This window comes from Hypomesus nipponensis, chromosome 3 (genome assembly GCF_054491055.1).
Source record: "Hypomesus nipponensis isolate SF chromosome 3, ASM5449105v1, whole genome shotgun sequence".
Lineage (NCBI taxonomy): Eukaryota > Metazoa > Chordata > Actinopteri > Osmeriformes > Osmeridae > Hypomesus > Hypomesus nipponensis.
This window is the reverse complement of record NC_140363.1, coordinates 8,039,587-8,066,657: the sequence shown is the minus strand read 5'-3', so window position 1 is coordinate 8,066,657 and position 27,071 is coordinate 8,039,587. Positions and strand designations below refer to the sequence as shown.

Genomic DNA, 27,071 nt, shown 5'->3' with positions numbered 1-27,071 from the left:
GAGCTGATGAATTGTACTCACTTAGGAAGCCCAACTGAATAAGACAGGCACACATGCAAGGACACACAGATAAAGGCGCAATGACGACGCCCGCACTCTAGAGCCCAGCCTTTACTTATCTTCCTCTGCAGAGAGACATCTCTCCTTGGGAGACACATTCAGTTCATGACAGCTGACAGTTTATTAGTGTCACCAGTGTTTTAGTTTTTCACATCCGACGGCTCCGTTGTTTGCAGCCATAGATTCAATTTGTGAAAACTTTTTGCATCTTATATTTATCAACTTAGACATCGCTCAATTTGGAATTCTAGGCAGACGCATTGAGAACTGTTGGTTCGAAAGATAATTGTACACATACACCACAATCACCACCGTTGTGTTAACATACACAGACAGGTGACCTATGTCAAAATAGTACTAATGCATGAATAATAAAAGTTAATGCATAAATCAGAAGGAACTAAGCCATGCATTGATGTTCAACACATCAACAGTAAAAGAGTCACATGATTTTCTGTTAATCGGTTGTTCAGATTTTGGTGATCTGATATTTGCATGCACAGTGCACCTTACATTTACATTTATTTATTTAGTAGATGCTTTCATTTAGCAGATGCTTTTATCCAAATCGACTTCCAAGAGAGAGCTTTACAAAGTGCATAGGTCACTGATGATAACAACAAGATAGCCCCAAAACATTGTGGGTAGCCAAAACATGAAGCACATATTGTGAACAACCAAAAATAAGTGCCAAAGGGAAGAACCATAAGAGCATGCAGTTAAGCAAGTTACAATTAGACAAAATGAATCGCTATAAGTGCAAGTGTACCTGTAGAAAAGCAAGCAACAGTAAAAAATAAGATAAAATAAAATATTTTGCAGCGAGTACAACAGTTTAAATCAGTTACGACTACCAATCAGAGCAACAAGTCTCTAAGCAAGAGGCATTGTGATCCTTGAGGAAACTAGCATTGGGTCCAGCAAACCATTCATAAGTACCGTTGTACTCCCGGAACAAGTGCATTTTGAGCCTTTTCTTGAAGGTAGAGAGACAGTCAGTGTCTCTGAGGGGAGTTGATTCCACCACTGGGGGGCCAGACAGGAGAAGAGGGACCACCAGGCGGTTGTCTGAAGAAGACCGTAGGTGGCGGGTGGGGGTGTAAGGCTGCAAGAGAGACTTGATGTGGTCGGGTGCAGAACCGTTCACTGCTCGGAAGGTCAGTACCAGGGTCTTGAATCTGATGCGGGCCATGATGGGACGCCAGTGGAGGGAGATGAGGAGCAGGGTAACATGGGAGCGTCTGGGTAGATTGTAGACCAGAAGGGCCGCTGCATTCTGGATCCTCTGAAGAGGGCGGGTTGCGCATGCTGGGAGACCTTACCCCTTTTTCATCCGCTTTCTCTATCCACAGAACTAACATATGAGTGTGAATTGTGTGTCATAGCTAACCTCATTTTTGAGGTTTTGTTTTTTAGTTTGAGAGGCTGCGCATGAAGTGTTAAGTTTGTAAAAGGTTTGAGACCCCTTATCTCACCAGGACTTAACTCTCGCTTTCATTTTGAGCCACAGTTTTGTGACAAAGCTTCACCGCCGTGATTGAAATTGAAAAGCAGGTGCTCAAGGTTTGAGAGGGACAAGCACATGGGAGCGTGTTTCTTTCTAACACTGCGGTGGAAGTGAAGTTGTAGGGGTAGCTTTTAATGTTTTAAGGACATCTAAAATTGTCTCACCAACTGAGATTTACTGGTAGCGTAGACTTGTGAAGAAAATTAAAATTGCACACATGTCCTGCTTTGCTCTTTCTTTTCTCTCTGTTTATTTCTTCTTTCTTTCCCTCATTTCCACTCTTTCTTTCAGTTAGTTTGATGGTTCTTTGTGGCTCCCTTTCATTTCTGCCAAATTACACAATGAGATATCTGTGGGGTTATGTTTAGTTTGGTTTCCTCCCTTCTCCCCATAATTATCCTAAACTTTTGTTCAACACACTTCCTTCACTATTCACAATTTTTCTTTAGAAAAAGATTTTGAAATCAGCCAATGTCGATATCTTAATAAACCAAAAGGAAAAACCATTGTACAAAATAACTATCAGTTTTAACATACTAAATTTGGTTTTAACCAAACTGTATTTTGTAACTCTTATTTATTTGCCAAAGTCCAGATTTTGTGGGTGTACAGTTATGAAAATGTTAAATGTAGTTGTCTCATCAAGATCTAAGATGTACAACCGTGCCCTAACTTTGACCCTAACATAATCCAAACAAACACATATCCCTGAGTGTGTTTAAAAAACAGCGATGAGGTGTAGAACAACAGACCTCCCCCACCTCCAACATATAACATTCAAATGTGCCCCACTTCGTTTTGAGGAAGTAGTTTTCATTCGGCTGTTCATGTCACATCAGTTGATCTTATCAACCGATTTCTTCGCATATCGGGCCCCACTTGTTGTGCAGTGCGCAATTTGACTGTCAAAATCAATGTGGCTTAAATAGATACCCTGATCCTGCAATCTCCAAAGCCACAATCTCTCTCTCACCAAACACACATACCACTATCATCCCCACAGCCTCATTTTCAATCAATTTCATCTCCCCCGTATAAAAAAAAGTCCCTTCGATGTTAACCACCTACCAAGTTCCTATGATCGAAGCCCGCTTGACTTCTCTAAGGGCAAAAAATGCCATTACCATGTAAAACTGTTTCTCTATACCCGTTGGTTCCCTTCCCTATCTTCTGCTTTATTGATGTTCAATTCTACTCATGTGGTGAACTCCTGGTTTGCTTGTAAAGCCTACCCTTAAGTTGATGTTGTTGAGTGAGAAGTTTGCTGTGGTTTTGTTACAGCCATGGGATTTTAAACATGATCTGGACTCAAATACAAATATAAAGCTACCTGCAGTCCATTCAGACGGGAATGGTATTAAGTGGTAGAAAGGCTTATTGACTTATTGAAGTTAAGTATGCCTTAAGATAAACAAATACGTTTGTATGTATTTTATTCTCCTGATGTGTGATTAAACGTATTGTCACCAACTAGATATGACAGTTACATTTTATCTCATCTCATGTCTTAGCCAGTACAGATACAGCTACAATTATACATTAGTTGTTCATATTTGGTTCAGATAACCCTAACAAGACACATTAAGAAAAGGTTTGCGAAACTGTTCATTATTTTCTTGCAAATGCTGATACGACTTGGATGGGGAGCAATTGTTTGTAAATAAATAAATCTTGCTGTCACTTAATTTAGCCGAGGGAATACGTTTCTCACAGAGGACAAAGTTCACTTATTAACAGTGGCGTATGACTGCGAGGGGACAAACCAGGGAAAAGTGTCATTCACTCCCATACATGTAAACACACACACACTCCATAAGCACAAGCACACAAGCATACAAACTGAGTGGAAACATAGAGGAAGAGTGCTCGATGACAGGTCCATCATTATGGTTTGTTGACGAATGAAACATGACTATCTTAGTAGGCAGTCGCCAAGAGGGCTCCACAGGCTCAGTCTGTCATGCTACACCATCATGCTGTGTAATTGTGTGTTTGGGTGAATGTGTAGATGTTTATCTGTGAATACGAGTAAATGTCTGTGCAACCATTCTGTGTGCACACATTTTCTTGCATGGTCATGCCCTCAGTATCTAGAACTACGTGCATCTAAGTCGTGGAGGCTCCTAAATTACAATAATAAGGAATAATAATATGAATGATTAATACCATTAATAGATAGACCATAGATGTAAGTGGTGTACAAACCTCATAGAATGATGAAGACCCAGTATTTGGAAACATTTTAATTACACAAAAACAGCATAATCTAGTTATTTAAGCCTTTAACCATCCAAGGGATGGGTCATTGGATAATGGAAACCAGAGCCTGCAAAACAAATAATCCCAGTATGGTTATGACCCCAACAACCAAATAATGACCAGGAATGGGCCTGCATTAGCCGAGACACAGCACACATAAGCATCAATTAATAGAATAATGAAAAACTTGTGATTAATTGACAGTGACATTAGTTTCAGGCCTGCTGTCAGTTTGTGTTTTGTAGCGGTGAGTGTACAGTACACAGTACAATGTTTTTGTGCTGGTCAGTGTTTGAAAGGTACAATCATATCTTTTTTTTTTGACATTTATAAACTGTGATGTCTTTTATTATTTATTATTTAATTATCTGAATATACTGAACTATTTTAACTGGATCCAGTGCTCTCTTGTTGTTGCTTCCTGTTGTTGTTTTGTTTGTCAAATAATGCGATGCTTAAGAAAAAGACTACATTGTGGCTCAATTGATTAACTATACATTAACAGCCAACCAACAACCCATTGACAATTATAGGGCTTATAGGAGAAGTTTTAACAAGAAATATCATCTGTGATCTAATTTTTTTAATGTATAAAAAAGTTCATTTCACTTGCTTATTTGTATTTCCTTGTGGTTTATTAATTTATATCAAGGGCCTTGCATGACACAATGATTATCAGATTTAGTTTGATTCATCTACTCCTGCTGTTCTGTTGGCATTAGTTTAAAGAGGACATTCAAATCATTAAATAAATCCTATGTTGCTAGATGAAGATGTAGTTTGTGAATGGACAATGTTCTTTTAATGGAATTGTATATTGATTGTGTTAATTGCAAAGGATTACATTTATGTACTATTCAATGAACTTGTGCCTGTGAAAGGCCACACAATACTTTTGATAGTGAACATTTTACACATTTATTTTGACCTTGTCAGACTTTCCTCACATCCAATGAGATATTGTGCAAGATATATGCAATTGTATGGTACTGTACATTACTCACTGTCACACACTACATTCATTACAATGTGCCATTTGGTTGTCTGTGGCTTCAAAAACAAATCACATTTTGGAGTTTGGAGGGTGAATTAGTGATCAGAGAAGAACAACAAGGAGAAGAAAAATGTGCTCTCAATTTCCGGCACTCACTGTATTGGTTAAGAATACCAATGAATGGCAGAATTATATTTGTTTATGTGTCAATACAAGTACTGTGTAAAAATGTGCTCTTGAAAGTTTGTTGGTCTGTACAAATAAGCCTTCCTAAGCTGCAGTAGCGCTGGTTAGAGAAGAGGAGGACAGTGGAGATACAGTGAAGACTGGAATGAATCAAAAATATAACCATCAGACTTTTCTGGTTGTGTGTGCCTGTCAGAAGGAAAAGGGGCGTGTCCTGCGCAGGTGTAGAGGGGGAGGAATGGTGTGTGTATATGGAGCCTACCAGGACTTCATCCACACGGTACAGTGTAGTACCTATGTGGATGCAGCAGATATTGGCATGTGTGCATTTGTCTCTTTTTTCTTTTCTTTTTTTTTTTTTACCAAGGAGTTACTTTTGACTTTATCTTGGGGTAACCAGATAACCATCTTGAAGCCACAGCTCCTTTCTGTTTCCTCTTCCTGATCTTTTAATGGTTCATCAGCACTGCAGAGGGTGCAATAATATCCGTGACGGCCTCTTCAAAAGACCCCACTCACCTTTTCCCCCTATCTGATTTACATCAGATGTTCCTTCAAACTCGATACAAATCAGCATGTGAAACTGAAATGGATCACGTCGGCTGTGTTTCCATCCGCGTGCACACATGCATGCATGACAGTGCATGCACGCACACACACACAAACATAAAGAAATATGCATTTATAGCATTTGTGAGAACTAAAAACAATCCATAGGATGTTATTAGAATATATACAAATATATTCTTTTCATGGTATTTCAAGGAATCATTATTTTGTCATTATGTATTTAATGGATATAATATAGAGCTGGGGATGTTGGGATTTTTTCTTCAATTTGTATTGCTATGGAAACAGCTTGGCTAAGTTTATTTAGGTTTAAATCAATGCACTCATATTCAATTTTTCTCAACAATTTCTCACACTTCTTACAATATTACAAGGACATGATATGATGTATGTGGATTGGTTCAGTAAAATTATTAGACTAACTAAAACTCTCTTCCTAAATTATAATGGTGCTACTGCGTAAGGCTAGACTTCAGTTGGTTCAACTTCAAAAGTACATTTGTTGTAAACAACTTCTTTCGATAAAAAAAACTGGGATTAAATACAAGTCACATGAGAGATGCACTTCAAAATCAGTATTAGTATATCCATATCATTTATTTGATTATACAGGTGGTACAAATAAGCAAAAGCACTGCTGTTTGGCTTGGTTTGATTAGCATTTCAATAATTTGGTATGACTATTCATAGGAGGGGTTCAAATGTGTTTGAATTCCAAGAAGTTAATTTGTTGAAAAAGAGTAATCATGTTTTATGCAAACGACAGTATGGTATTTTAAAACAAGTGTTTGTTGCGCAACAGCAGATGGTTATACTGAGAAATAGCTGTGTTGGCTTAATGGGATGCATCTAGTAGAATATTGGGCAAACATTAAAGTAGCTTGTTGTTCCTATCTGATATACTAGGTTGAGAAAAGACCACAAATGTATTATATAATGAAGTAAACATATAAATACACAACATTCAGACTTACATGAGTGGATGGGATAAATGGGTGGGGCCTGGAGGGCAAGGGAGGAGGAGGAAGTGAAAGGGAGCGAGACAGTGAGCAAGAGAGAGAGAGAGAGAGTGAGAAAGAGTGAGAGAGAGCATCCATTGGTCGGTTGCCCGGAGCCAAACTGAAATCAGCATGATTTGCTTAATAAAATTAGGGATTATGGTCCACAAAGGCAGGAGGTCGTCAAGGGGAAGGCATTCGTCTACGGACTAGCCAGCCAGTCCTTAGTCAGTCACTTCCACATAGGAGCTGGACCTGATGTGTAGAGGGGGTGCTCACACCTTCCTTGACCACACACACACACACACGTACACTGCTGGCTCAATTTGCACCTCTCACGCTAAGCTTAGAGTACAGTCCACACCACCTGTCGGCTAATTCTAGAGAGACACGGCCTGCGAGACCCTATCACGATCAAGGGAAGAGCAAATACAAGGAGCGGGAATGCAGCACGAGACAAAGCAAGCAGTAGGGAACCAATGTAAAATGCAGGAAGAGGAGTTGGACAGAGGTCCCCATGAGAGCACTGAGGGACCTCCGCTTGCCTCTGCTTCACAAAGGATGGAGCACCAAGAGGAGGAAGAAGGCCTTCCGGCTCTGACCCCCTATCCGTACAGTGAGGGACTGTGCCACTCTGGGCGTCTCATTCTAGCTCTGATCATGCTGCTCCTGTGTCTCCTTGGCAGCTGGGCAGTGGTCCACCTGACCCTGGGGATCCACGGCGGAACGCCGTTCCGAATCTCGGCCAGCTACGACCAGCACAATGACCAGAATGCAGATGCCACTAGGACCGCTACCATCGAACCAAGCTTCACCACAAACTGCACTGTGGGTAAGTGAGCACTCAATCTGATGGTGACTCTTGTGTTGTTTGTCTGTGTGTGTGGGTGTGTGTGAGAGAAAGAGAGAGTGAGGGTTTGAAGTTGGGATTGTTGTGAATTTCATGTGACTTCGCCAACTGTGTTGAATTCATGGAAAGGAATTTATTTCATTTTTGTACACGTTTTCAGTTGAGTCACATCTAAAAGGCTGATTTTGGAGAAAGAACTATATATTTTTCCAACATTTGATAGTGGAACAAACCGTACGTTTTTGAATGTCTAACAGTATCATTGGGTCAAGTAGGTTGTTTTCCTACTTCACACATGAAAAATCTGAGGAAAGTTGGTAGCAATTGTGGAAAAACTCTATTAAAAGGTTCAGAGGATTTTGTACGCAGAAATGTTACTAAACTGAAAAATGTACAACAGCATTTTACGATTTAAACTTGAAACCGTCTGTTGAAATGAAATACTTGGATTGCGTGCCACCAAGATAGTATCCGTCTGAAGCTCAAGATCCGAGCAGAAATTGAATTAATACCTCTGATTCAATTTCGTCTGATTTGTGGTGGTAGAACTGTAGGGAATCATTTCCAAGACATGTTGAGGACATAAAAAAGAACGTAGATCAAACTTATTTCATGAAGTGATAGACCCAGAGGTGTGATCATTACTCGATAGTCAGATCAGAATAATATTTTGTGCAGAAGCATGAGATCCATTATAGTTATCTTGAGAATATTGTTGTACCACTGATTGGAAAATGTACATTCACTTATTTATTATACATTAGTTTCCATAATAAGTTTTCAACTTTAAGAACAATGAAACCAAATATCCTACATTAAACCAATGTCTAAATTTGGAGCCATGACTAGACTTCAGTTCAGTCTATGTCAAAATGTTTGTTACAAGCAACTCAATAAACAAACAATATTTTTTTAAAGCAAGAGTAGTTTTTATTTAATAATAAAGAGCAGCAGCTGCTCTTTTGGATGCGGAAATCATACAAATATCAAATGTTAGGATGATAAACAAAGGCTAAAGTACTGAGCTGCTGTTTATCACCCTAACATGGTGAAAGATTGAGATATTTACTGAGAAGTTATTGTAGGTACAATTATTTCTTCTATACACTGAACCCAGTACCATCAATATCCCCAAAGAAACTACAAAATGCCAGAGGACAAAAAAAGACAAAGTAGTTTGAGTGTCATACAGATAGAGAGACAACGTTGCCATGGAGACTCTTTGCTTTTATAAGTCATAGATGAATACCATCACCTTTTATCTGGTTTCACTTTGTTGTTTTGTTGCTCAATATGAAATGTCTCCCTTTCCAAAGAATGTAATTGCTCCTGAAGGTTTCTTTTTGAAGCAAAAGAAAGGAAGATAGCACAGTAAAGTACATTATTGAGAACCCCTCCCCCCACCACACACAGACACACGCTGCTTTTACAGCAGCAGAATGTTCAAGTACAACGTTCAGTTCAGGTTAACAAGGAACACCCTTTGCCTCTGAAAACAAAAATCTTGAGGCTCTGATTATTCAATTGGATACCAGAGGTGTTTCTTGTTTTGATTTGGGTTCAGATCAGAGAATGGTCAAAGTGCCTTGCAATCAACTACACCTAACTGAATTCATTGGGTTAGCATAATTGAATGATCAGGCATGCAAACATGTAAACACAGTCACTGATGTGAGGGAAAGTCAGAGCGGTATCTTCTGTTTCATTTCTTTATTATGGGTCACAGAATTCAACTGCAATGGTAGAGTGCCTTCGACCTAACAGTACAGACATGCAACTTCAATCACAGACACAACTGCATACACCAGAAATATAAACCACCTCTTGGTCCCTATCTCTCTGTTTCTCTCACTCTCTCACATATATACAATATACACGCATGGACACAAACACACTCTAATACTGATGTGCTGACAAATTGAGACTAAAGTTATACCACTCACACTCACCCCCTGCACTTTTTATAAACACACGCACACACAAATACCCACCCCAACGACTTTATATAACAGTACCTATTATAAGGCTAAGAACAGACCTGACTGCTGTTGCTCATGCAAATACAGGATGAGACAGACTTGAATTGTTCTAATGTCATCTGACTAGATGTTCCTGCCCCCAAGGCCAACCAATCACTTGTTGGTTGAGGAAACGGACACACATGTACTGTTCTATTCTGAAGCACCATCTAGTACACTGAGTACCCAACCTCAGACAAACACACAGATTTAATGCCAACCTGTCTCTACAAACATTCTCCTTGCACATGCAGATTTTCAGAAAAGGCAATGGTTCACAGTGTCTTTCCTTCAGACATGCATATAAAGATACACACACACACACACTTCTGTCCCTAGAGCACCTGTCACAAGGAGGGGCTCACGTTACCTGCAGCAAAGCTGTGTTGTTCGATAAGGCAATGGACTCTCAAACTCAATCACTCAGAGAGATTGTTTGTTTGCCTTATTTGTTCCAGTCTCTGCTCTGGTAATGAGTTAATTAGTGGCATTAATAATCCTTATTTCCAAACTAAGAGAGGTTTCAGCTCATCGTTGTATATGTGTTTGATTTGGGTCCAATGTATTTTTTATTTCATTGGTTACATCACAAAGATACCCCTCACATTACGTTTATTGACTTGATGAAATATTGATGTTTTAGGCAGGCACGTAGATTTCATTATACATAGGTGGGACATGTCCCATCCACTTTTTGAAAACGACAAATATATCCCGTCCCCCCGTCTCCCAGACACACACACACATTTTTATGAAGAAATTACGATCTTTAAAGACCAGATCCTCAGTTATTTTAAGAAATCTGCCCCACTCACATTTGAAAATAAACCTACGCCCCTGATTTTAGAACTTCAACGATGTATGCATGTGACATTTGTTACGTATTATAAGTATTTTGCCTGTTGCTTGTATTGTAGGGAATTATTAGGGAACATATCCACTATAATGAGAGAAAACAAGAGGAAGAACATTTCTCATCTGATCTTATCCACCCAATAGTCTTTTAGGTTTTAGCCAAATAACCTGCTGTGTTGAGTATAACTTAATGATTTTTGAAGCTCTTCCGGCATGTTAACACGCCAATGGGAAAGTGATCATATTTTATCTTTATTCGATCCAAACGTTTTGAGGGCCTCCGGCGAAATTCATTCCTGATCAACTATACTCAAAATGAAAAAAAAAAGATGTTCCCCGCTGGCAATCTGCTGGGCCTGTTTAAGTTTGACACAGTCAATACTTTGCGTGCAAAGGTCTTTCTGTTTTTTGTTGTTGTGGTGCTTCCTTGCTTTCCAGAACACTTATTACTTAAGTCAGTGAGTTGAATGGAGAGGCATATGGTCCAACTCGGTGACTGCTGGTTGGAACAAATCGAGGAGAATGCCCCTGCATTTTATACATTTGACTATACTTTTCCACTAATTTACTTATCTGTCAAGGGGCCAACAAGCAATCTTATTAATTCCCCAAAAAAGTTGCAGGGCAGTGTATCTGCCTTCAAATCAATGTCTCTTTGACAACTTTGAATGTTGTGGTTTTCATCTTTCTAATCACCAAAATCAGGTCCTTTTGCCAAAATGTGCCCCAAAAAGTGTTCACATACTACTGTAACAAGAGCATCAAATCTCAATTATCTAACTCAAACACTACTGTAGAAAAACATCACTGGAATGTGCAGACCAAGACACAGTATTGCTTAATATCTTCAAACATTTTCCCACTTTATTACCACCCTGTTGCATAGTACCCAACTCGAATGAGCTTGGTGACAAATCAGTCACAATCTCAAGGGGAAATTGATTGTATATAAAATGTTTAGACTATAATGGGTAGGAGCAGAGTATTCCTACGCCTTTAACACAGAAAAAATAGAGACAGCTTTTCCACTGTTGGTATGCTCAAATTTATAACTTCCTTGGAGTTGTATTGTGAGTCCTTCGAGTTTTCCTCATGTTGCTCTGTACTTTTAGCAGCAGGCCTCAACACTGACGAGGAAGCAGGAGAGGCCTCTGGTGGGAATTTATTCCATGACTTTCGGTTCCCTGGCCCATTTCCCTAACCATTACGCCATGCTAGCATGAGTCCCTAATGGGGCGTAACTGCAAGTCTATAGTCAGTGATTAGGTACACAGTGGCGTGAGGGTGTCGCTGGGCCCATCAATCATGCCACACTCCAGAGTGCCTGGATGTGAAATGAGTTTGGAGAGAGGGTTGGTGGAGTGGACAGGGAAGCAGTTATATGGGGATGGGTGGAAGCGACTGCGGTTAAGAAATCCTGACATACAGTGCATTGTTGACACAGGTAGGGGCTATGGGGCATATGTTTGGCCATGAAGGTGTGATTTGCCAAACTTTGTTGCCGACTGTATGTTGGTCTGCATTGGCTAAAATTGTAGGAGGTACAATACATCAGCCGCTGGATTAGAATGGACACTCACAGACCTCGTTCTACACTCACAGACCTCTGTCTACACATGTAAATGTTGATTTTGTCATGGTACATTGTTATTTTGATGGTAAACATAATTATTTACTACACTGCCATGAACAGTGAGTACACACACACACACACACACACAATTTGTCTTTGTTTATTATTTCACAAGCAGAAATTGACTGTCTAAGAGTGTTCATCTGCCAAATAATGGATTGCGACACTTTGAGATCAAGTGAAGTATAAAATTGTAACTAGGGGTGACAGGCATGGCATTTGTAGAATCTAGTGACCAATAAAAGATCTAACTATGATTTATGGTCAGGAATGTATCACTATTCTCTGTCATGGGCCCTCTGAATGCTACTGTAGGTCCATTGGCTATACCCCCACACTTAAAACATACATAAATAAATGAATCACATAACACAAATCAGTAAAATAGAGATACTGATCACACTGCTTCACTGGGTAATGTTTTTAAACATCTACAAAATTCTGCCGCTTTACAACATTCTTTATTGGTCTCACGTCTAAAGTGTTATGTTCTTTCTGTTTAGTCCAAGGACTAGTTTGAGAGAGAAAAACTGGAAGCACAAACCAGCCCTGACTATAGTAAGCACAACAATTGTAACTGTATAAAACACTCCCCCCTCATGCAGTATATTCAACTTCCCTTAGCTTCGTTTTCTAATATCTCTTAGATTTTGGCTCTTAGGGGTTCATCCAAATAGCCCAATGAAACAGTTGCCTTCTTTTACCAGTACAAACAAGTTACCCATTTGAAGGGATGCAAGCAGTCATTTTATTTGATGATACTGAGGAAATCTTAAATGGCCTTGGGCAGAGATGGGGAGAGTGAGCATTCATACCAGACGGCGAAGCCAAATAGAGCAGATGTGTAGTTTAACACAGTGTTGGGGAGAGGTGTGATTTATGAACTAACTGGAGCGTCGATAGAAGGAAAACTGACTCCAAGCCTTAACCTTGAGCTCAGTGTTTTTTCAATGAAGTACTACAGGTACTGAGGTACTACATCTGAAACTGTTTCTTTGCATCTACGTTCTAATATTTTTGGCTTTTCTTATTCATCACCACTTAGACTAATTGGACACATTACGGTAATAGCAAAAATGATGTAAGTCTTGCATGTTTAGTTTATAACAGGGGTGCTGCCAGGAATTTTGGGCCCCATGAAAAAAAAAGTTGATAATTCCTATTAGTTTTTAAATTTTTGGGGGCCCCTGTCACTCAGGGGCCCTTAAAATTGTTTTAACTTTTCCCCCCTATACGGCGCCCCTGGTTTTTATGTACACATGGTATGGTTTGAAAATGTCATGGTGTCTATGCTTTTATTTATTTATAGTTAATATTTTATATTAATCACAATATGCTCTAAATTCTAAATCAAGAATTTAGTATATTCCCATTCCACTTAAAATAGTGTAACTGCTCCTAGTGAGTCCTTTTCTTACCAAATTTGTCATAATGTTTTATTACAGTCAGACACAAGGATACGAGCACATCATGTCAAAGTTATCTTAAATTAAAATAGAAATCCATTACTTTCCAAATGTAACCGTTTTGGCATGTGCTTCCATCACCTCCAGCACATGATTTTTATTTATTTTGATAACAACCCATTTTTTTGCGGGAAATCTTGCAGAATCTTGCAGTCTGATGATTTCATTTGAAACACAGCTCCTCCGCAACCCAACCAAAGAAGATGCTACATCAAGGAAGTGGGTTGGGCGGAGGAATCAAAGCAACTCTTTGTAGCGCAAAGGATTTTACAAAGACACACAGCCCACCCTTCACACTTCCACCACTCTGGGACCACTTTGATGTTGAGCCATTTCGAACAATTTGGTAGCTACCATCTCCCAACTTCATCCTCTTACTACTGTCATACACACTCAACATTACAGAACAAGGATTGTGTTCAGCCTCTCAAGTCTGTATATGCACACACACACTTACACACACACACACACACACACACACACACATTATGAAGGAAGTTTGAAATATTTGCTGCCCAAAAGGCAGTCGTCAGCTACAGCAGGATGTTTTGGGCAATAACACTTTCTAAAGTGAGAAAAGTGGTTGTTCACAGCGCCACTGCCCTTGGTATGGTCCCATATCGTTAGATGTGCTTTATATTTCTCTCAACGTGTACACTGACCAGTGTATGAATCCAGACATGCATTATGCATGTGAGCATTATGTTTATTTTATAAACAGGACATATGGTGGACACAATGAGATTGAAAAAGTGTGGGCAAAACTGAGATAACAGAAGTTTTTGTGCATACTACGTGATCAATTTGCACTGTTATTCAATGGTGTAAATTAGCCTTCTTTACTTTTTTTTCACACAATTAATTGTTATAACAATCAGCAACGCATCATTTCATGCAATGTATAACAGTGTTGCAGAAAATATATATATTTTTTTCCATAACACACCAATCTTGCGCCTGCACCGCCCTCTCCAACGGAAGAGCCTGACAGAGACTGATAGTGATTGGGCACCACTCTGACCAATCGAGCGTGGCTCAGCACAGTTAATTGAATTCTTGAGCGAACGCCTCCTGTCCTGTTGAGTGTCCTGAGGGAACCAAGGCAGCATCCATTTCAGGGATCTTGCTGTCAGTAAATCTCTGTGCATATCTCCCCATTCGGCCGCAGCCTTGCTTGCCAGATAGCGCCTCACACCCTTGTGACTCTGTGAGATGACCCCTTTCCACCACCCCCACATTCTCTATGTGGAATAGTCCTGTCCCGTATGATGGAAGCTGAAGACAAACCAGGTGCAAGCAATCAGAATGGAGACACATGCTGTGGGTAACACAAAGATTTTGCATCTGCAATAAGACGGATGTATGGATGAATGGTTCAGTGTAAACAAATCTACATACAGTACGTGTACAATATATAATCTACATACATCTCTGTATAAGTGATCTTTCAATATTATTACAGTCATAATAAAGAATGATGGTTATTTCAGAAAATATATTTGCTTGAATAGGATAGGTGATAGATATCTCACTGGCGGGTCCCTTATTCTTAGGTAAATTCTGGAAAGATAAAAGAGAATTAGAGTGATTGGGGAATCTATCAGCAAATACTTCATCAGTTACATTTACAGAGGATTCAGGCTCAGTTTGTCTGGAAGAAGGTTGACGGAAGTTGATACATTTATATACAGTTTTGGAATATTATTTATGTACAATAAACACAAATCCATTGATTGCCTTAGACTTCAACTGTTACAGTCTCATGACACTCAGGTGACTGTTGTGCTAGCTAGACAACAAGATGTCTATGGCCTCAGACTGTTTGCAGTGTCAACCTAAACTGCAACAAAGAGCGATCTGTTGCTCTGTATTCAAATCAATGAGTAGGAAGTACAGTTGTATGTCAATTAATTTCATGATGTTTAATCAATGGGTTGCTAGTTCTGTTATAAACATTGTTTTTTGGTATTATTGTGTAGTGTGGAGAAGCAATAATGGAATCTCCGAAAGGAAAACTAAATAAGACAAGAGGAAAAGGTTCCAGATCATTGGGGTCGAAGCACATTGTGTTCCCACAACTAGTACATCAAGTAATCTGAGCATCTCTGTCAAAATGAACACACTCATTGTTGTTCTAGCGCTGTATTTGTATAAAACCATATTTTGTTTGATGCATTGGTAAGCATACTATAATGATTCCAGTAGCAAGCTTTTAGGCTTATGTTTTTGGGGAAAAGGGATTTGTGTTTAGTCTGAAAGGGAAAAAATGTCAGAGCGGAAACAGGAATCACAATTGGCTTGAATTACCACTATGTTGTATTTTGACTCATCCCAAAGAACAATAACTGCTGTGTGCTCACACTAACACAATACTAACTGCCTCTGCTGCGTGTCGGACGGTTCACACCCCTGCATCGTCCATTATTTTATGATAATGGAAACCTCGTTGAGTATTAACCCTTAATTTAAAGTGTTTTGTATAGCAATAATAAATAAATGCTGCATAACCAATACATTTACACACACTCAAATGCACCATGAGGTTAAATCAATGCTACAACAACCTCTTACCCTCCCCTCTATCATCCATCACAACAATCCCTTACAATTATGTTGGCCTTTCCTGGAGGCCATTGTAGGTATTACAGTAATTTAGGCAGAATTAGTAACAAGTATACTTGCCAGGGGTGGCCATTTGACCATTTTTCAGGAAGGCCTCTCAGCCACAGCACTGTGGACCTTGTCCATCCTCTTTCTCCTGACGTAATATACATCAATCCCTGTTAAACCAAATTTTGCCTGGCCACAGTGGATAACAAACTCTGACTCCATCCATTAACACTTTTGTTTTCTACACAATAACCAGTCTTAATCTCTGCAAAACTGTACAAAGAAGGAGCACTTAGCATGACCTGTCACGCAAATTTGTTAGAGATGTATTTTTACTCTACTCTATCTAACAAGGCTGGGAAATGGGGAGCATTGATCACCATGGTGATGATTTCTTGATCTAATGCGTTTTACTCTATGGAAGCACGTTCTAATCCTGTCAGTCATTGCATGGGTCTGGTGACTGTGAATGTATGAAAAATGAATGCATCTACAAAAGATTGATGAAATAATGATGTTAGTCCTCAACATGCGAAGAGTCCCTTGTTTACATTTTTCACTATAATATGTAAAGTGTGGTGGCAAAATGTGCAGGCCAACTATGAATATACAAATATAAAAACATTACATCATAAATGCTTCTGGCACAAGTCACTCATATGTAGTTGTATTGTGCTGATAAATGGTATACAATAGGCCTTGGCCTACTTGTTGGTGTGAAAATTAAACTCCCTTTAGCATTAGCATTTCTAGTGAGAAGTATGGGGCCTATTTCCTATTTAAACTGCATATGGAACTTTGCAGTGCACATGTAGCCCACCATATTTCCTGAATACATCCCATCTAATGAGAGCTATCAATTTGCTATACATTTCCATTCACGGTAAAATGTTCATCAGCTGGGTAGTTTTGAATGCAATGGCTATAATCTACCATACTTTCCTCTAGCAAATTAGCTAATGCTTAGCAGTCCAAGCTAAAGTCCAATAGTTATTTGCATCCTACACTCCCACGATGTGCAAAAACAAGCTACATGTTTAAACCCTTGGAGTGTACTGTACATGTATTTATACTTTGTTGTTTAGGCTATAATAGATACAAGGATACAATGATGTATACATTATAGGCTTCATGAAACATTGTGGCTGGGGGTGACCTGATTCAATTCTGGCCTGGGCCTTTTACTGCATCTCTCTCTCTCTCTGTCTCTCTCTGTCTCTCTCTGTCTCTCTCTGTCTCTCTCTCTCTCTCTCTCTCTCTCTCTCTCTCTCTCTCTCTCTCCCTCTCTCTCTCTCTCTCTCTCTCTCTCTCTCTCTCTCTCTCTGCCATTCTTGTTACTCTCACTATCTTTGTCAAATAAAGAAAGGCCAAAATAATATATCTTAAATAAAATGAAACCAATATGGATGCTGTTGTTGCTCAACATTAATTCAGTCAGGCAGAAGGTAGTTCTTTATTAAATATTTTTTTATTGAGCAATGCGATACATATTTTGTTGAGACAGTGATTCTACTCAGGCTAGACTCCAGAAGGAATCGGATGGGCGGGTATTTGGTTTCCACAAGGGGGCATTTTGTACACAGAAAGTCTTCTATCTAACAAGCTCAAAACACCACAGAATCAAACTCCCAAAACCAATAACTCAACAGACAAGCCGCCTAATACAAATCAAGTGCAAACAACAGGACACGTACTTCTCAGTGGTAGCATCAACTTTTTCGCTCCTCTTGTTTTAGGAAATAGGAAGAATATGATCTCCATCTGTTGAACTGGGTTTTTTTCTCTTTATCACAATCATTTTGAATAACAAACTTGCAGCAAGTGTAATTCATATTTTTTTTTCAACATTCCCGGTCTTCTGTGATTTGCATAGATATTCACATTTCCCTTGGTAGATCTCAATGCTCCTCCGAGCCAATGATATCGGGTGACATCATGAGTTTTATCACCAATCTGATTCCACTGTGCCACCTGAATCTAGGCCATTGTTCGCCACCTCATGTTCCTTGTACAACTATCGTGTTATGTGCCATATGCAAAACCAGGCCAATTATGTCGTTGTGGCTCAGTTGATTTATGATGAGTTGGAGTAGGCGGGACACGATTAGAGATTATTCTTGTGTTATCCTTTGTCAGGGGCTGTTTTGAAAAATGGACAACTCCTACTATTTATATTAACACACCAATGTGCTACTGTCTATTTATATACTGTGCTTGGACATCATATTTGGTGCTCTCTTGTGGTAAGCATTTGGTTATCATATGTTTAACGAAATGTGATGATTTGGTGGCTCTGATTAATATCAATAGTCGTGTCTCAAATTTGTGATGACAGGCCATAGTTTTGGATTAGGTTATAGGCTCGTGATCAAAATTAATTGTTTTCTTTAGGTGAACGGACCACCATGGGATTTGTGATTTCAGTCACCGCAGTCCTCTAAGTGTCGATCTCTCTTTCTTTTTATCTCTCTTTTTTTCTCCATCTCTCTCACCCTCTCCCTCTCTGCAGATTCCTCCCCAAATACAACCATCGCGCTGCAGGGCCAGTACCGATGTCATCAGGGACAGGAGATCCCCCTGGGCCGACTGTGCGACTTCAGGACGGACTGCCCACATGGCGATGATGAGGGGGACGTGTGTCGTGAGTACACCTCCCCACTAGATTCCAAACTCAAGCTTTGGGCTGGAGTCCCGAGTGTAGGGCCTCAGACAGACAGACAGACAGACAGACAGACAGAGTGTAGGGCCTCAGACAGCAGGCAAACATCAAATATGTCAACCGTAGTTCTTCCTTAATGAAGCAGTTGTACCGTCGCCCAGTCGTGCGTGACATCATGCTGCCTGAACTTTCTTTACAGAGCCACTCTGGAAGCACCACGGAGCACATCCCACATTCCACGCCACAATGCTCGGCTAACATTTCTCACCCTTGACAAACTCCTGTGGTTGTTATTTTTCTCTCTATTGCACTGCTTTCTGTGTTTCTCTCTCTCTCTGTGTCAGTGCACATATATTTTGTAGAGGCTGCAGGAACCAAATATGAAGTGTATTACACATCTTATTTTGCAACCCTTAAGTCTGTGTGCCTTTCTGTGTGCCTGTCTGTGTGCCTGTCTGTCTGTGGCTGTCTGTCTGTGTTCCTGCCTGTCTTTCTGTGTTCCTGTCTGTCTGTCTGTGTGTCTGTGTGTCTGTCTGTCTGTCTGTCTGTCTGTCTGTCTGTGTGTCTGTGTGCCTGTCTGTCTGTCTGTCTGTCTGTCTGTCTGTCTGTCTGTCTGTCTGTCTGTCTGTCTGTCTGTCTATGTGCCTGTCTGTGTGCCTGTCTGTGTGCCTGTCTGTCTGTCTGTGTGCCTGTATGTGTGCCTGCCTGTCTGTCCTTCTGAGATTTCTGTCTGCCAGCTCACAATACTATTTAAATTAATTCCAGACACGACTGTGACATTCATCCATGTGTGCATGTAAAGCAGAGAACAATGACAACAAAAGAGGACAATGTTATACCTGTTATTCAGTTTTTCCTACTGTAGGCCACTTACTAAAATTATGGCTTCTCTATTGTGTTTCTACTGTCGGTTTGTTAACCACAGGGTTCAAGCGAGTAGCTAACAAGAGGGTGAAAATCCCAGCACAATTACTTTTTGCGGGAAAAGGTATCAATGCTAATTGCCCCCCCCCCCCTGTAACCCAGGAGAATATCCGCCGGTGGAATGCTAGATGTAAATGCGCAGGTACCTAAGAGAGAAACAATGTCATGGCAGTAATTCTGGATCAGGATTTATAACCACTTCAACATGATAGAACACAAGTATATACAGGATCACCTGGGGTTGCTTTGTCTTTTGTTGCACATACTGTGCAATCTGTAACTGTAATTAAAGTTTTAAAGTTGATCTAAAGCATAGGATAAGAAAGTAATTCCCCCAAAAAATTCCCTGTAAAGCTTTTTACCCCCAATAAAGATAGACTCTGTCATCTGATTGGTCTGTGATACACTATCACATCAATATACTTGAGGTTTGTATTTTAAAAACTTGTTTTCCATCCACTTCATAAACATCAAAACATTTTGGATTATTACCTCTGTTAAATATTGTCGGGTTGGATTCAACTCTTTCACTTATATCTGTCACATTACTTGTATTTTCATGACGCTTCTGAGGGAAACATTAAAACATGCGATGTCCCGTTCTTCTACTGAACATTCATTTCATCATCGATTGGATGATGATGAGGGGCTCCTCCTCAATCTGTAATCTTAGTTTTAGCACAAATGGATTACCTTTATCCCTTTCAATCACACGTACCATTAATCCATGTTCTTAACATTCCTCCAGACTCTCTTTTCCTACCTCTCTCTTTCCTTCTCTCCTTCTTCACCTCATCCCACTGTTACTTTTCAAGTCGCTACAACCCATGCTTGTTGTGTTCGTTCGATAGTGTCCCAGCCATCCCTACCCTGGGGCGTGTTCAGACCCCCTTCCTCCCAAAGCACATTGCTTACTCTCGGTACGACCCCATGCTGTATGATCCCAACATGATTCATCTGTCTCTCAAATCTATTCAGGTACCGTATCAGCATTGTTAAGCATAAAGGAACACTATGAACTAAACAACTGAATAAACAAGAATCTAGTTCAGCGTGTGTCAATCAAAAGTCTGACAGTAAGTGGGGTCGATGGGTTTTCCACATCCCTCGATTCCTCATTTTCCATCACCCTCAATACCCCCATGTTGAGTGTATTAGTGTAGAGCCTCTGAGTTTCCTTATGACATTCCTTTTACACTCCTTACAGCAGGGCTAATGATTGTCAGGATTACCCCCCCTTTTAATCTCTACCACACACAAACATATAGTACACACATGCAGCCACATGCAATCACACACAGTGCAGTGCTCTATGGTACCAATTTAAAGTCTGGAAAGGCCACATGGATCAATAGAAAGCCAAGGTAAACATCAAATACCATTTGAGACCATTGACCACTAATTGTCAGGGAGAGAGAACACGAAAATATGCATCGTTCTCCGAGCTGCACACAGTCATGCAGCAGCACAAGGCCACAATAATGTGCCCCCAGTGTTGTTGTGAGCTTTCTTAGCGCCCTGTTTGGGTTGCAGTGGACACAGAAAGATGTCTTGGTCAAGCTGTATAGGTATGATGCAGCTTTAACTCAGTTAGAGCCCCTTATCCACAGCTGTACCTCCCTCTTCTCTCCATTTCTCGTCTCATGTTCCCTCTTTCTTGCTCTTTAGTCTCTTGTCTTTTTCTCTGTCATTTCAGGCCAAAGGTTTTCCCTTTTTCTTCATCTCTCGAAGAATGAAGCCAGACAAAAACACAGCTGCTTCCATCTCTTGCTCTTCCTCTCCGCTCCCTTCCTTTCTTCATTCACCTGTATCCTATTGGATAAAGCATTTCTCTCCATTTTCCGCCGACCATTAAATAGTTTGCTTTTTCCTCCCGTCATCTGACCGTTCTTTTGCTATGACTCTCTGCTCATCATGTCATCTTCTTTCATGGTCCCCCTCTGTATTCAGGTCCCCCGTCCACTACCCTCCCTCCCTCCCTCCCTCCCTCCCTCCCTCCCTCCCTCCCTCCCTCCCTCCCTCCCTCCCTCCCTCCCTCCCTCCCTCCCTCCCTCCCTCCCTCCCTCCCTCCCTCCCTCCCTCCCTCCCTCCCTCCCTCCCTCCCTCCCTCCCTCCCTCCCTCCCTCCCTCCCTCCCTCCCTCCCTCACTCACTGTTCCTCTCTTCCTTTTAGGCTGTCACCTGTTAAGGTTCTGTCTGTTTTTCACCTCTTCTCTTACACCAAATGCATACTTGCTTGCATGCTTGTACGTTGGCATAAATCTTTGTCTCCAACTTGTATTTTTTCTCTGCCAATTCTCAGGTCAATTTCTCAATGGCACCCACTGCTCTTTCGAAGACGGCGAGTGTGGCTGGCAGGCGGTGACAGCCAAAGGTCCCCACTGGAGACGGCTCCGAAACCTGCCCAAGGCAGCCAGGCCCAGCTGTACATCGTCAGGTAACCCATTCAGTGCTCGGTAGATTGGGAATTTTCCGGGACTTTTTTGTGATAAATCCATTTTACCATCATAGGATGTAAACGTAATCGATATACAGTAGAGAAAAAGGGTAGTACCCCTTGACTATTTGCTCTATTAAGGATTGATGAGACTCCATCCGGACAAACTAGCATGGCCATGGAAAGCATTTTCAGACATATTGAAACAATATTTCGTGTAAATCTAAGAAGGGACATCATAGAATATAAGTCTGTAACTGAACAGTGGTATGTGGGCTTGTCCTTGAAACAGGTGCTACGTTTAGTGTTGATGGAGGGCAGCAGGGGGTGGCGTTGCTGCGAAGCCCTCTTTTCCCCCCTCCCCTCAGGAACTCCCCATGTAAGGTGAGAGCATTTAAAACACACGCAGGCACGCAGACCAAATGACTTCAAAAACTGCCTTTAACCTTGCAAGAATTGGTTAATGTCTCACTCTGGTTTAACTCCAACTGGAGCAAAGCTCCAAGTTTTCAACTCCTGTTCTCACAGACGATATCTCCTGAAGCAAGAGGCTGGCATCTGTCAAACCAATATTGACAATATGGCTGACATATTAATTATTCACGGTTCTCTAGTCGGGGATCTATGTATGTGGGGTTCGTGTGAATTGAGTAAAAACTAGAATATTAACAGCAATCACTTGATTTGTAAGCTATGGCCAAAGGGCAAGTTTGACAGTGTTGCCTCTACGTATCACTTGACACTGTGCCCTCCAACCAACCTGTTCAACTTGAACTTCTGAAAGAAAAAAGCAGGTCTTAGCCAGAGGTGGGGAGTGAGAGAAAAAGTGTTGGAAAAAAAGAGAGAGACAAGGAGAGGGGGGAAAGGTGAGGACCACTGTCACTGCTTGACAAGCTGAAATAGTCTGAGCAGAGACCCCTTTTAGGTTTAAACTGCAACTTGAAAAGTATTGCTCTGGGCACCGCTGTAGTCCAGAAGTCTAGACCTGGCAGTGTTCTGGCATGGGTCCAAAGATTAACCATAATTCCAGATTAGCACTTCTCCTAACAGCAACCCTGAGTTGTCCAATCAAGCTAATCTGCCCGAGGACAGAATCAACTTGGGTGTTAGCAGCAGGTCCTGCTCTGTTGGATGTTATTCTTAGCATTCACTGTGGAACATTGTAGCCCTGCAATATGCCATAGTGTGAACATATTTAAAGTCAGTTCATGATTTGAAGTTTCACGGTTTTGTTCATGTAAGTAAAAACAAGATGCATCTGCCATTGGGTGTGTATTGCTTACCATACTGTACTTATGGTAATAATCTATTTGCTTGATCAATTCAAATCAAGTTGAAATCAAGTTTTATCATTTCAAAAATACTGTAAAACTGTGTGATATCCCCAACAGGTGCAGTTCTCAGTGTGTTTTGGAGGGCCCCCAAAAGGGGCGCTGTCTCTTTGGCTTGTAAAGAACAGCACAGGTCCCGAGGAGCAGTGCAGGCTGTGGCCGTTGTTCAGCGAGCCCAAAATGGAAAGAGGCTGGAGACTCGTCACTGTCCCTCTCTATGGACTTGCAGACTGGTAAATGACAAGCCAAATCCCATGTTTACCAACTGACAGGCTGTCAATTACACCCAATCTTGACCTTGTTCTGATCCTGTAACAATGGCAGGCTGATGCTTAAGGCCACTTTTCTTTTTTTGGAGGCTGCTTCACAGCAAAATAAAATTGAGCGAGCTCATTTGAATTTAAATGTGCTCCTTCAGAAAAACACTTGAATACTCAGGTCCACAGGTTATGGACAGACAACTTTTTTGTTCCCAACTTGTTGTCCAGATATAAACCTTTCAAGTATGCTGTATATTCCATTGCAAACTAACTCAGAGCATTCTACGCTGCACTCTTAATGAATCCCGTAGGGGTTTAGGCCATGTTCTATAGTGAAAAAATATATAAAATGGCCTTTTCTTGTTTCTTGAGGAAGGGTAGAAAATCAATCCACTCCTGCTTTTCCTAGCAATTAGTCATGGCAGTTGATTTTTCTGTGTTGCCAGATGAAGCTCAAAAAGTAAAGAAAAAATGTAAAAGGATATCTTGTTTCATCTCTGTTTGCCTGATTGAGCTGCCTGCTTTATTGTTGAAGCCTTGATAATCAGGCTCCCCTGAGTGCGATTCCATTTTTATTCCGAGGTTTATGGAGTCGGTCCTTCTCCTCACGCTAATTAAAAAGCCACTTCCTTTATGCCTATGATTGACTTGTAATGAAAAGTCTAACCTCAAAGTCTAACCTTTGTCAGGCCTCGGAAATGTAGGCCAAGTCAGAGGGGAAGTGAGCTTCGTGGATAAAGAGGGAACCCAGAGGTACATTCCGTTAAAGGATGTTGCTTCTTCTCACTTGTCCTCATTCACTGTACTGAATTGTTGAGATTTGAACTAGGAGGAGCCATGTACACCCTGTTGTCCACCCTGGAAAGCGCGGGTCTTGAACGGTTGAGAAATATGAATACAGTCTTTTTTTTTTATTGTAACAAGTGTGTCATCTAGGTCTTGACACAGACGGCCTTACTACAGCTACTGTTATATATCATGTACAGAATATCTCTTCATTTACAGTTTGTGTGATAACATACTGATCCATAGTCAGATGGAGATTGGTCATGGACATTATGTTCTGTCCATCCACAGGTTCTGGCTCCAGTTCAGCATTGATGGGCCAGGTCAAGGATCATCTATCTCTGTGGACAACATCTCTTTCAGTATGGACTGTTTTCTAGCCTGTAAGTATTGCATCAACACTCCCACCAGCAATGCACTTGACCTCGCTTTATTTTTCCTTGTAGGCTTTGTGTGTATTTTTCAGTTCAACATGGATTTGTTCCTATGGTATTGAATATCAAACCAAACAAAATGGTTTTATGCAAGGAAAGACTATATCATTATCGGAGTTTTCTGTTATAATGATATGTACGTGTCTTCCCCACAAACACGGCTCTGATTCAAAGTAAATACGGAATATCTCCTTGTCAGCCCTGAGAAGAATATCTCCATATACAGCATGTGATTTGGTCAAATTGTTCGTTTACGCTTCCATAATTTACTGTACAGTTTCTTGTTGTAAAACATGACCTTTGACATGACATTAATTTTCCGTCATGGTAAATGATAAATGGTGGTCTAACATCTGTAATGGCAGAGGTGCTGTATTGCTCCCTCTCTGATGGAGCAGCATGGTCTGTGGGATTGGAATGGCGAGGCCTCGAGAGGCCTGTAACCATTGTTTCTTAAGGATGGACAGGAGTTTTAGTCATTAAAGCAAATTGCTGGGATTGAGCAGATTCAAACCTTTTACTGGTGGAATCAAAATGCTCTTTGAAAGCCAAGTCTCGTCCTCAAGTACGACTGATTTTCTTTCCCCATTGACTTCCCTCATTTGATTCAGCACTCTGTGAGATTAGCGGTGGGTGAAATATTAAACTGGTCTCTGATGTAGCATCAGAGATCAGACTTGGATGATCATTTGATGGTGTAGGATTATTACTTTTGTTTTAATGCAGACCTACAGTTCATTTCCAACTCACAATTGAGTATATTAACATGCCTTTATTAAAATGTACACTCACAGCTTAAGATGCATGCTGGGATGTTTCAAGTAATGCACCTTCTATAATGTCAGTGGTAGAAATGACCCCACTCACAATTTTCTCTCACCGTAAATCGCTATAACATGGTTCTAGCCAACTACAAAATTAATAAAAGCTGTGCATACAGGCTCTGACACCGTTGCAATCATCCTGTGGCAACACAGCTATCGTTTTTTCAATTTATGTAATTTTCGAGGAAATATTTGTCCTCCAATTTGTATATAATGTACCCCGGAGTTCTGCATCAATATAGCAGTGTGGTGCAGTAAATCCTGGACATTCCCTCCAGATAGCATGTCTTTTTAATCTGTCTAGCTATTCGTTACAAAACCTACAGTTGATGCATTCACATGTTACTGGATATCAATCAGGCAGAGGGTTAGCAGGGGAATGCTAATTTTAGGACTTGGTAACACTTTTAAGAGTGATCAGCATGTGTGATTAGCATGATGGATCCCTCAACATTATGATGCGACCCATAAGCGGGCCAACATAGCCTGCCCCAAGCACATTACATAGCGTATCATGCCCCCCCCCCCACCCTGCTTTATCATCGTAAATGTCTTTCCCCTTGTCCAACTGCATCTCCATTCTGCTTGTTGTACTGTTCAACGAGGGGCTGGTCTTTTTGTACTGGGTCCATGACACTCATATTGTCCTTCTACTGGAGCTGTGTTCTTGGAGATGACTGGCTGTGTATTTGTCCTTCCTTTTACTCTCGGCCAGTGTTGTGAGAGCATGAAATCATGTGGGTGACTTTATAAGATCTTAGTGAGCGTTTTCTCTTCCTGTCCAGCCTATTCAGGGAACTGCGATGCGAATGATGCCTCGAACAGCCAAGTTTTATGGCAGTACAGTACCAGCTGCCACAGGCCTCTGTAGATAAAACACTCAGATCATGGCTCCACTGTAGCCACTGGATAACATGACTTGATCATCGGTGCAATGTCTCTCGGAAGGATAGCTAGTGCCAAAGATGCCATTTGGAGGGGAATAATTGGATTCGGCAGGCTGAAAGGCAATATAAAAAACTGATTGCTCCAAAGAGCACAACCAAAGGTGTTTATTTGCATTTGTTTTGATACATGCCACCCTTTCACCTCTGTAAAATCCACTGTGTCTGTATGTTATACAGACAGGAGGTGGGTCATCAAAAGTTTAATAGTTTGACCTTTATTTTCAGCCTGAATGAATTGAGTTTGAACAAGTCCCTTGAGACTAAGCCCTCCCTGGTGCATTACTGTGTCAAAGTATTCATGACTGGATGTTAGCTTACTCACAGCATGACCGGCATCTTGTCATGCAATAGAGTTTAACTCGACACAACGGAATCTTTGTGTACCTAACCTGTACACATTCAAGCTTCCAGATACAAAAAAGGACTAGATTGGGACTTACAACTGTTTGAATGCAGACAGATTT

The 27,071-nt window shown here is 40.7% G+C and overlaps 1 protein-coding gene across 1 annotated transcript in view; it reads left to right on the top strand.

Annotated features, from left to right (window-relative positions):
• The window catches only part of alk (ALK receptor tyrosine kinase), a 208,494-nt gene that overhangs the window by 145,643 nt on the left and 35,780 nt on the right, over positions 1–27,071 (top strand). Inside the window, exons 5-10 of the mRNA XM_084683172.1 lie at positions 7,261–7,406; positions 18,516–18,647; positions 21,891–22,025; positions 22,318–22,409; positions 23,417–23,589; positions 24,694–24,785. Of these exons, the coding sequence (XP_084539298.1) occupies positions 7,261–7,406; positions 18,516–18,647; positions 21,891–22,025; positions 22,318–22,409; positions 23,417–23,589; positions 24,694–24,785 (770 nt within the window). The remainder of the gene's footprint in view (positions 1–7,260; positions 7,407–18,515; positions 18,648–21,890; positions 22,026–22,317; positions 22,410–23,416; positions 23,590–24,693; positions 24,786–27,071) is intronic.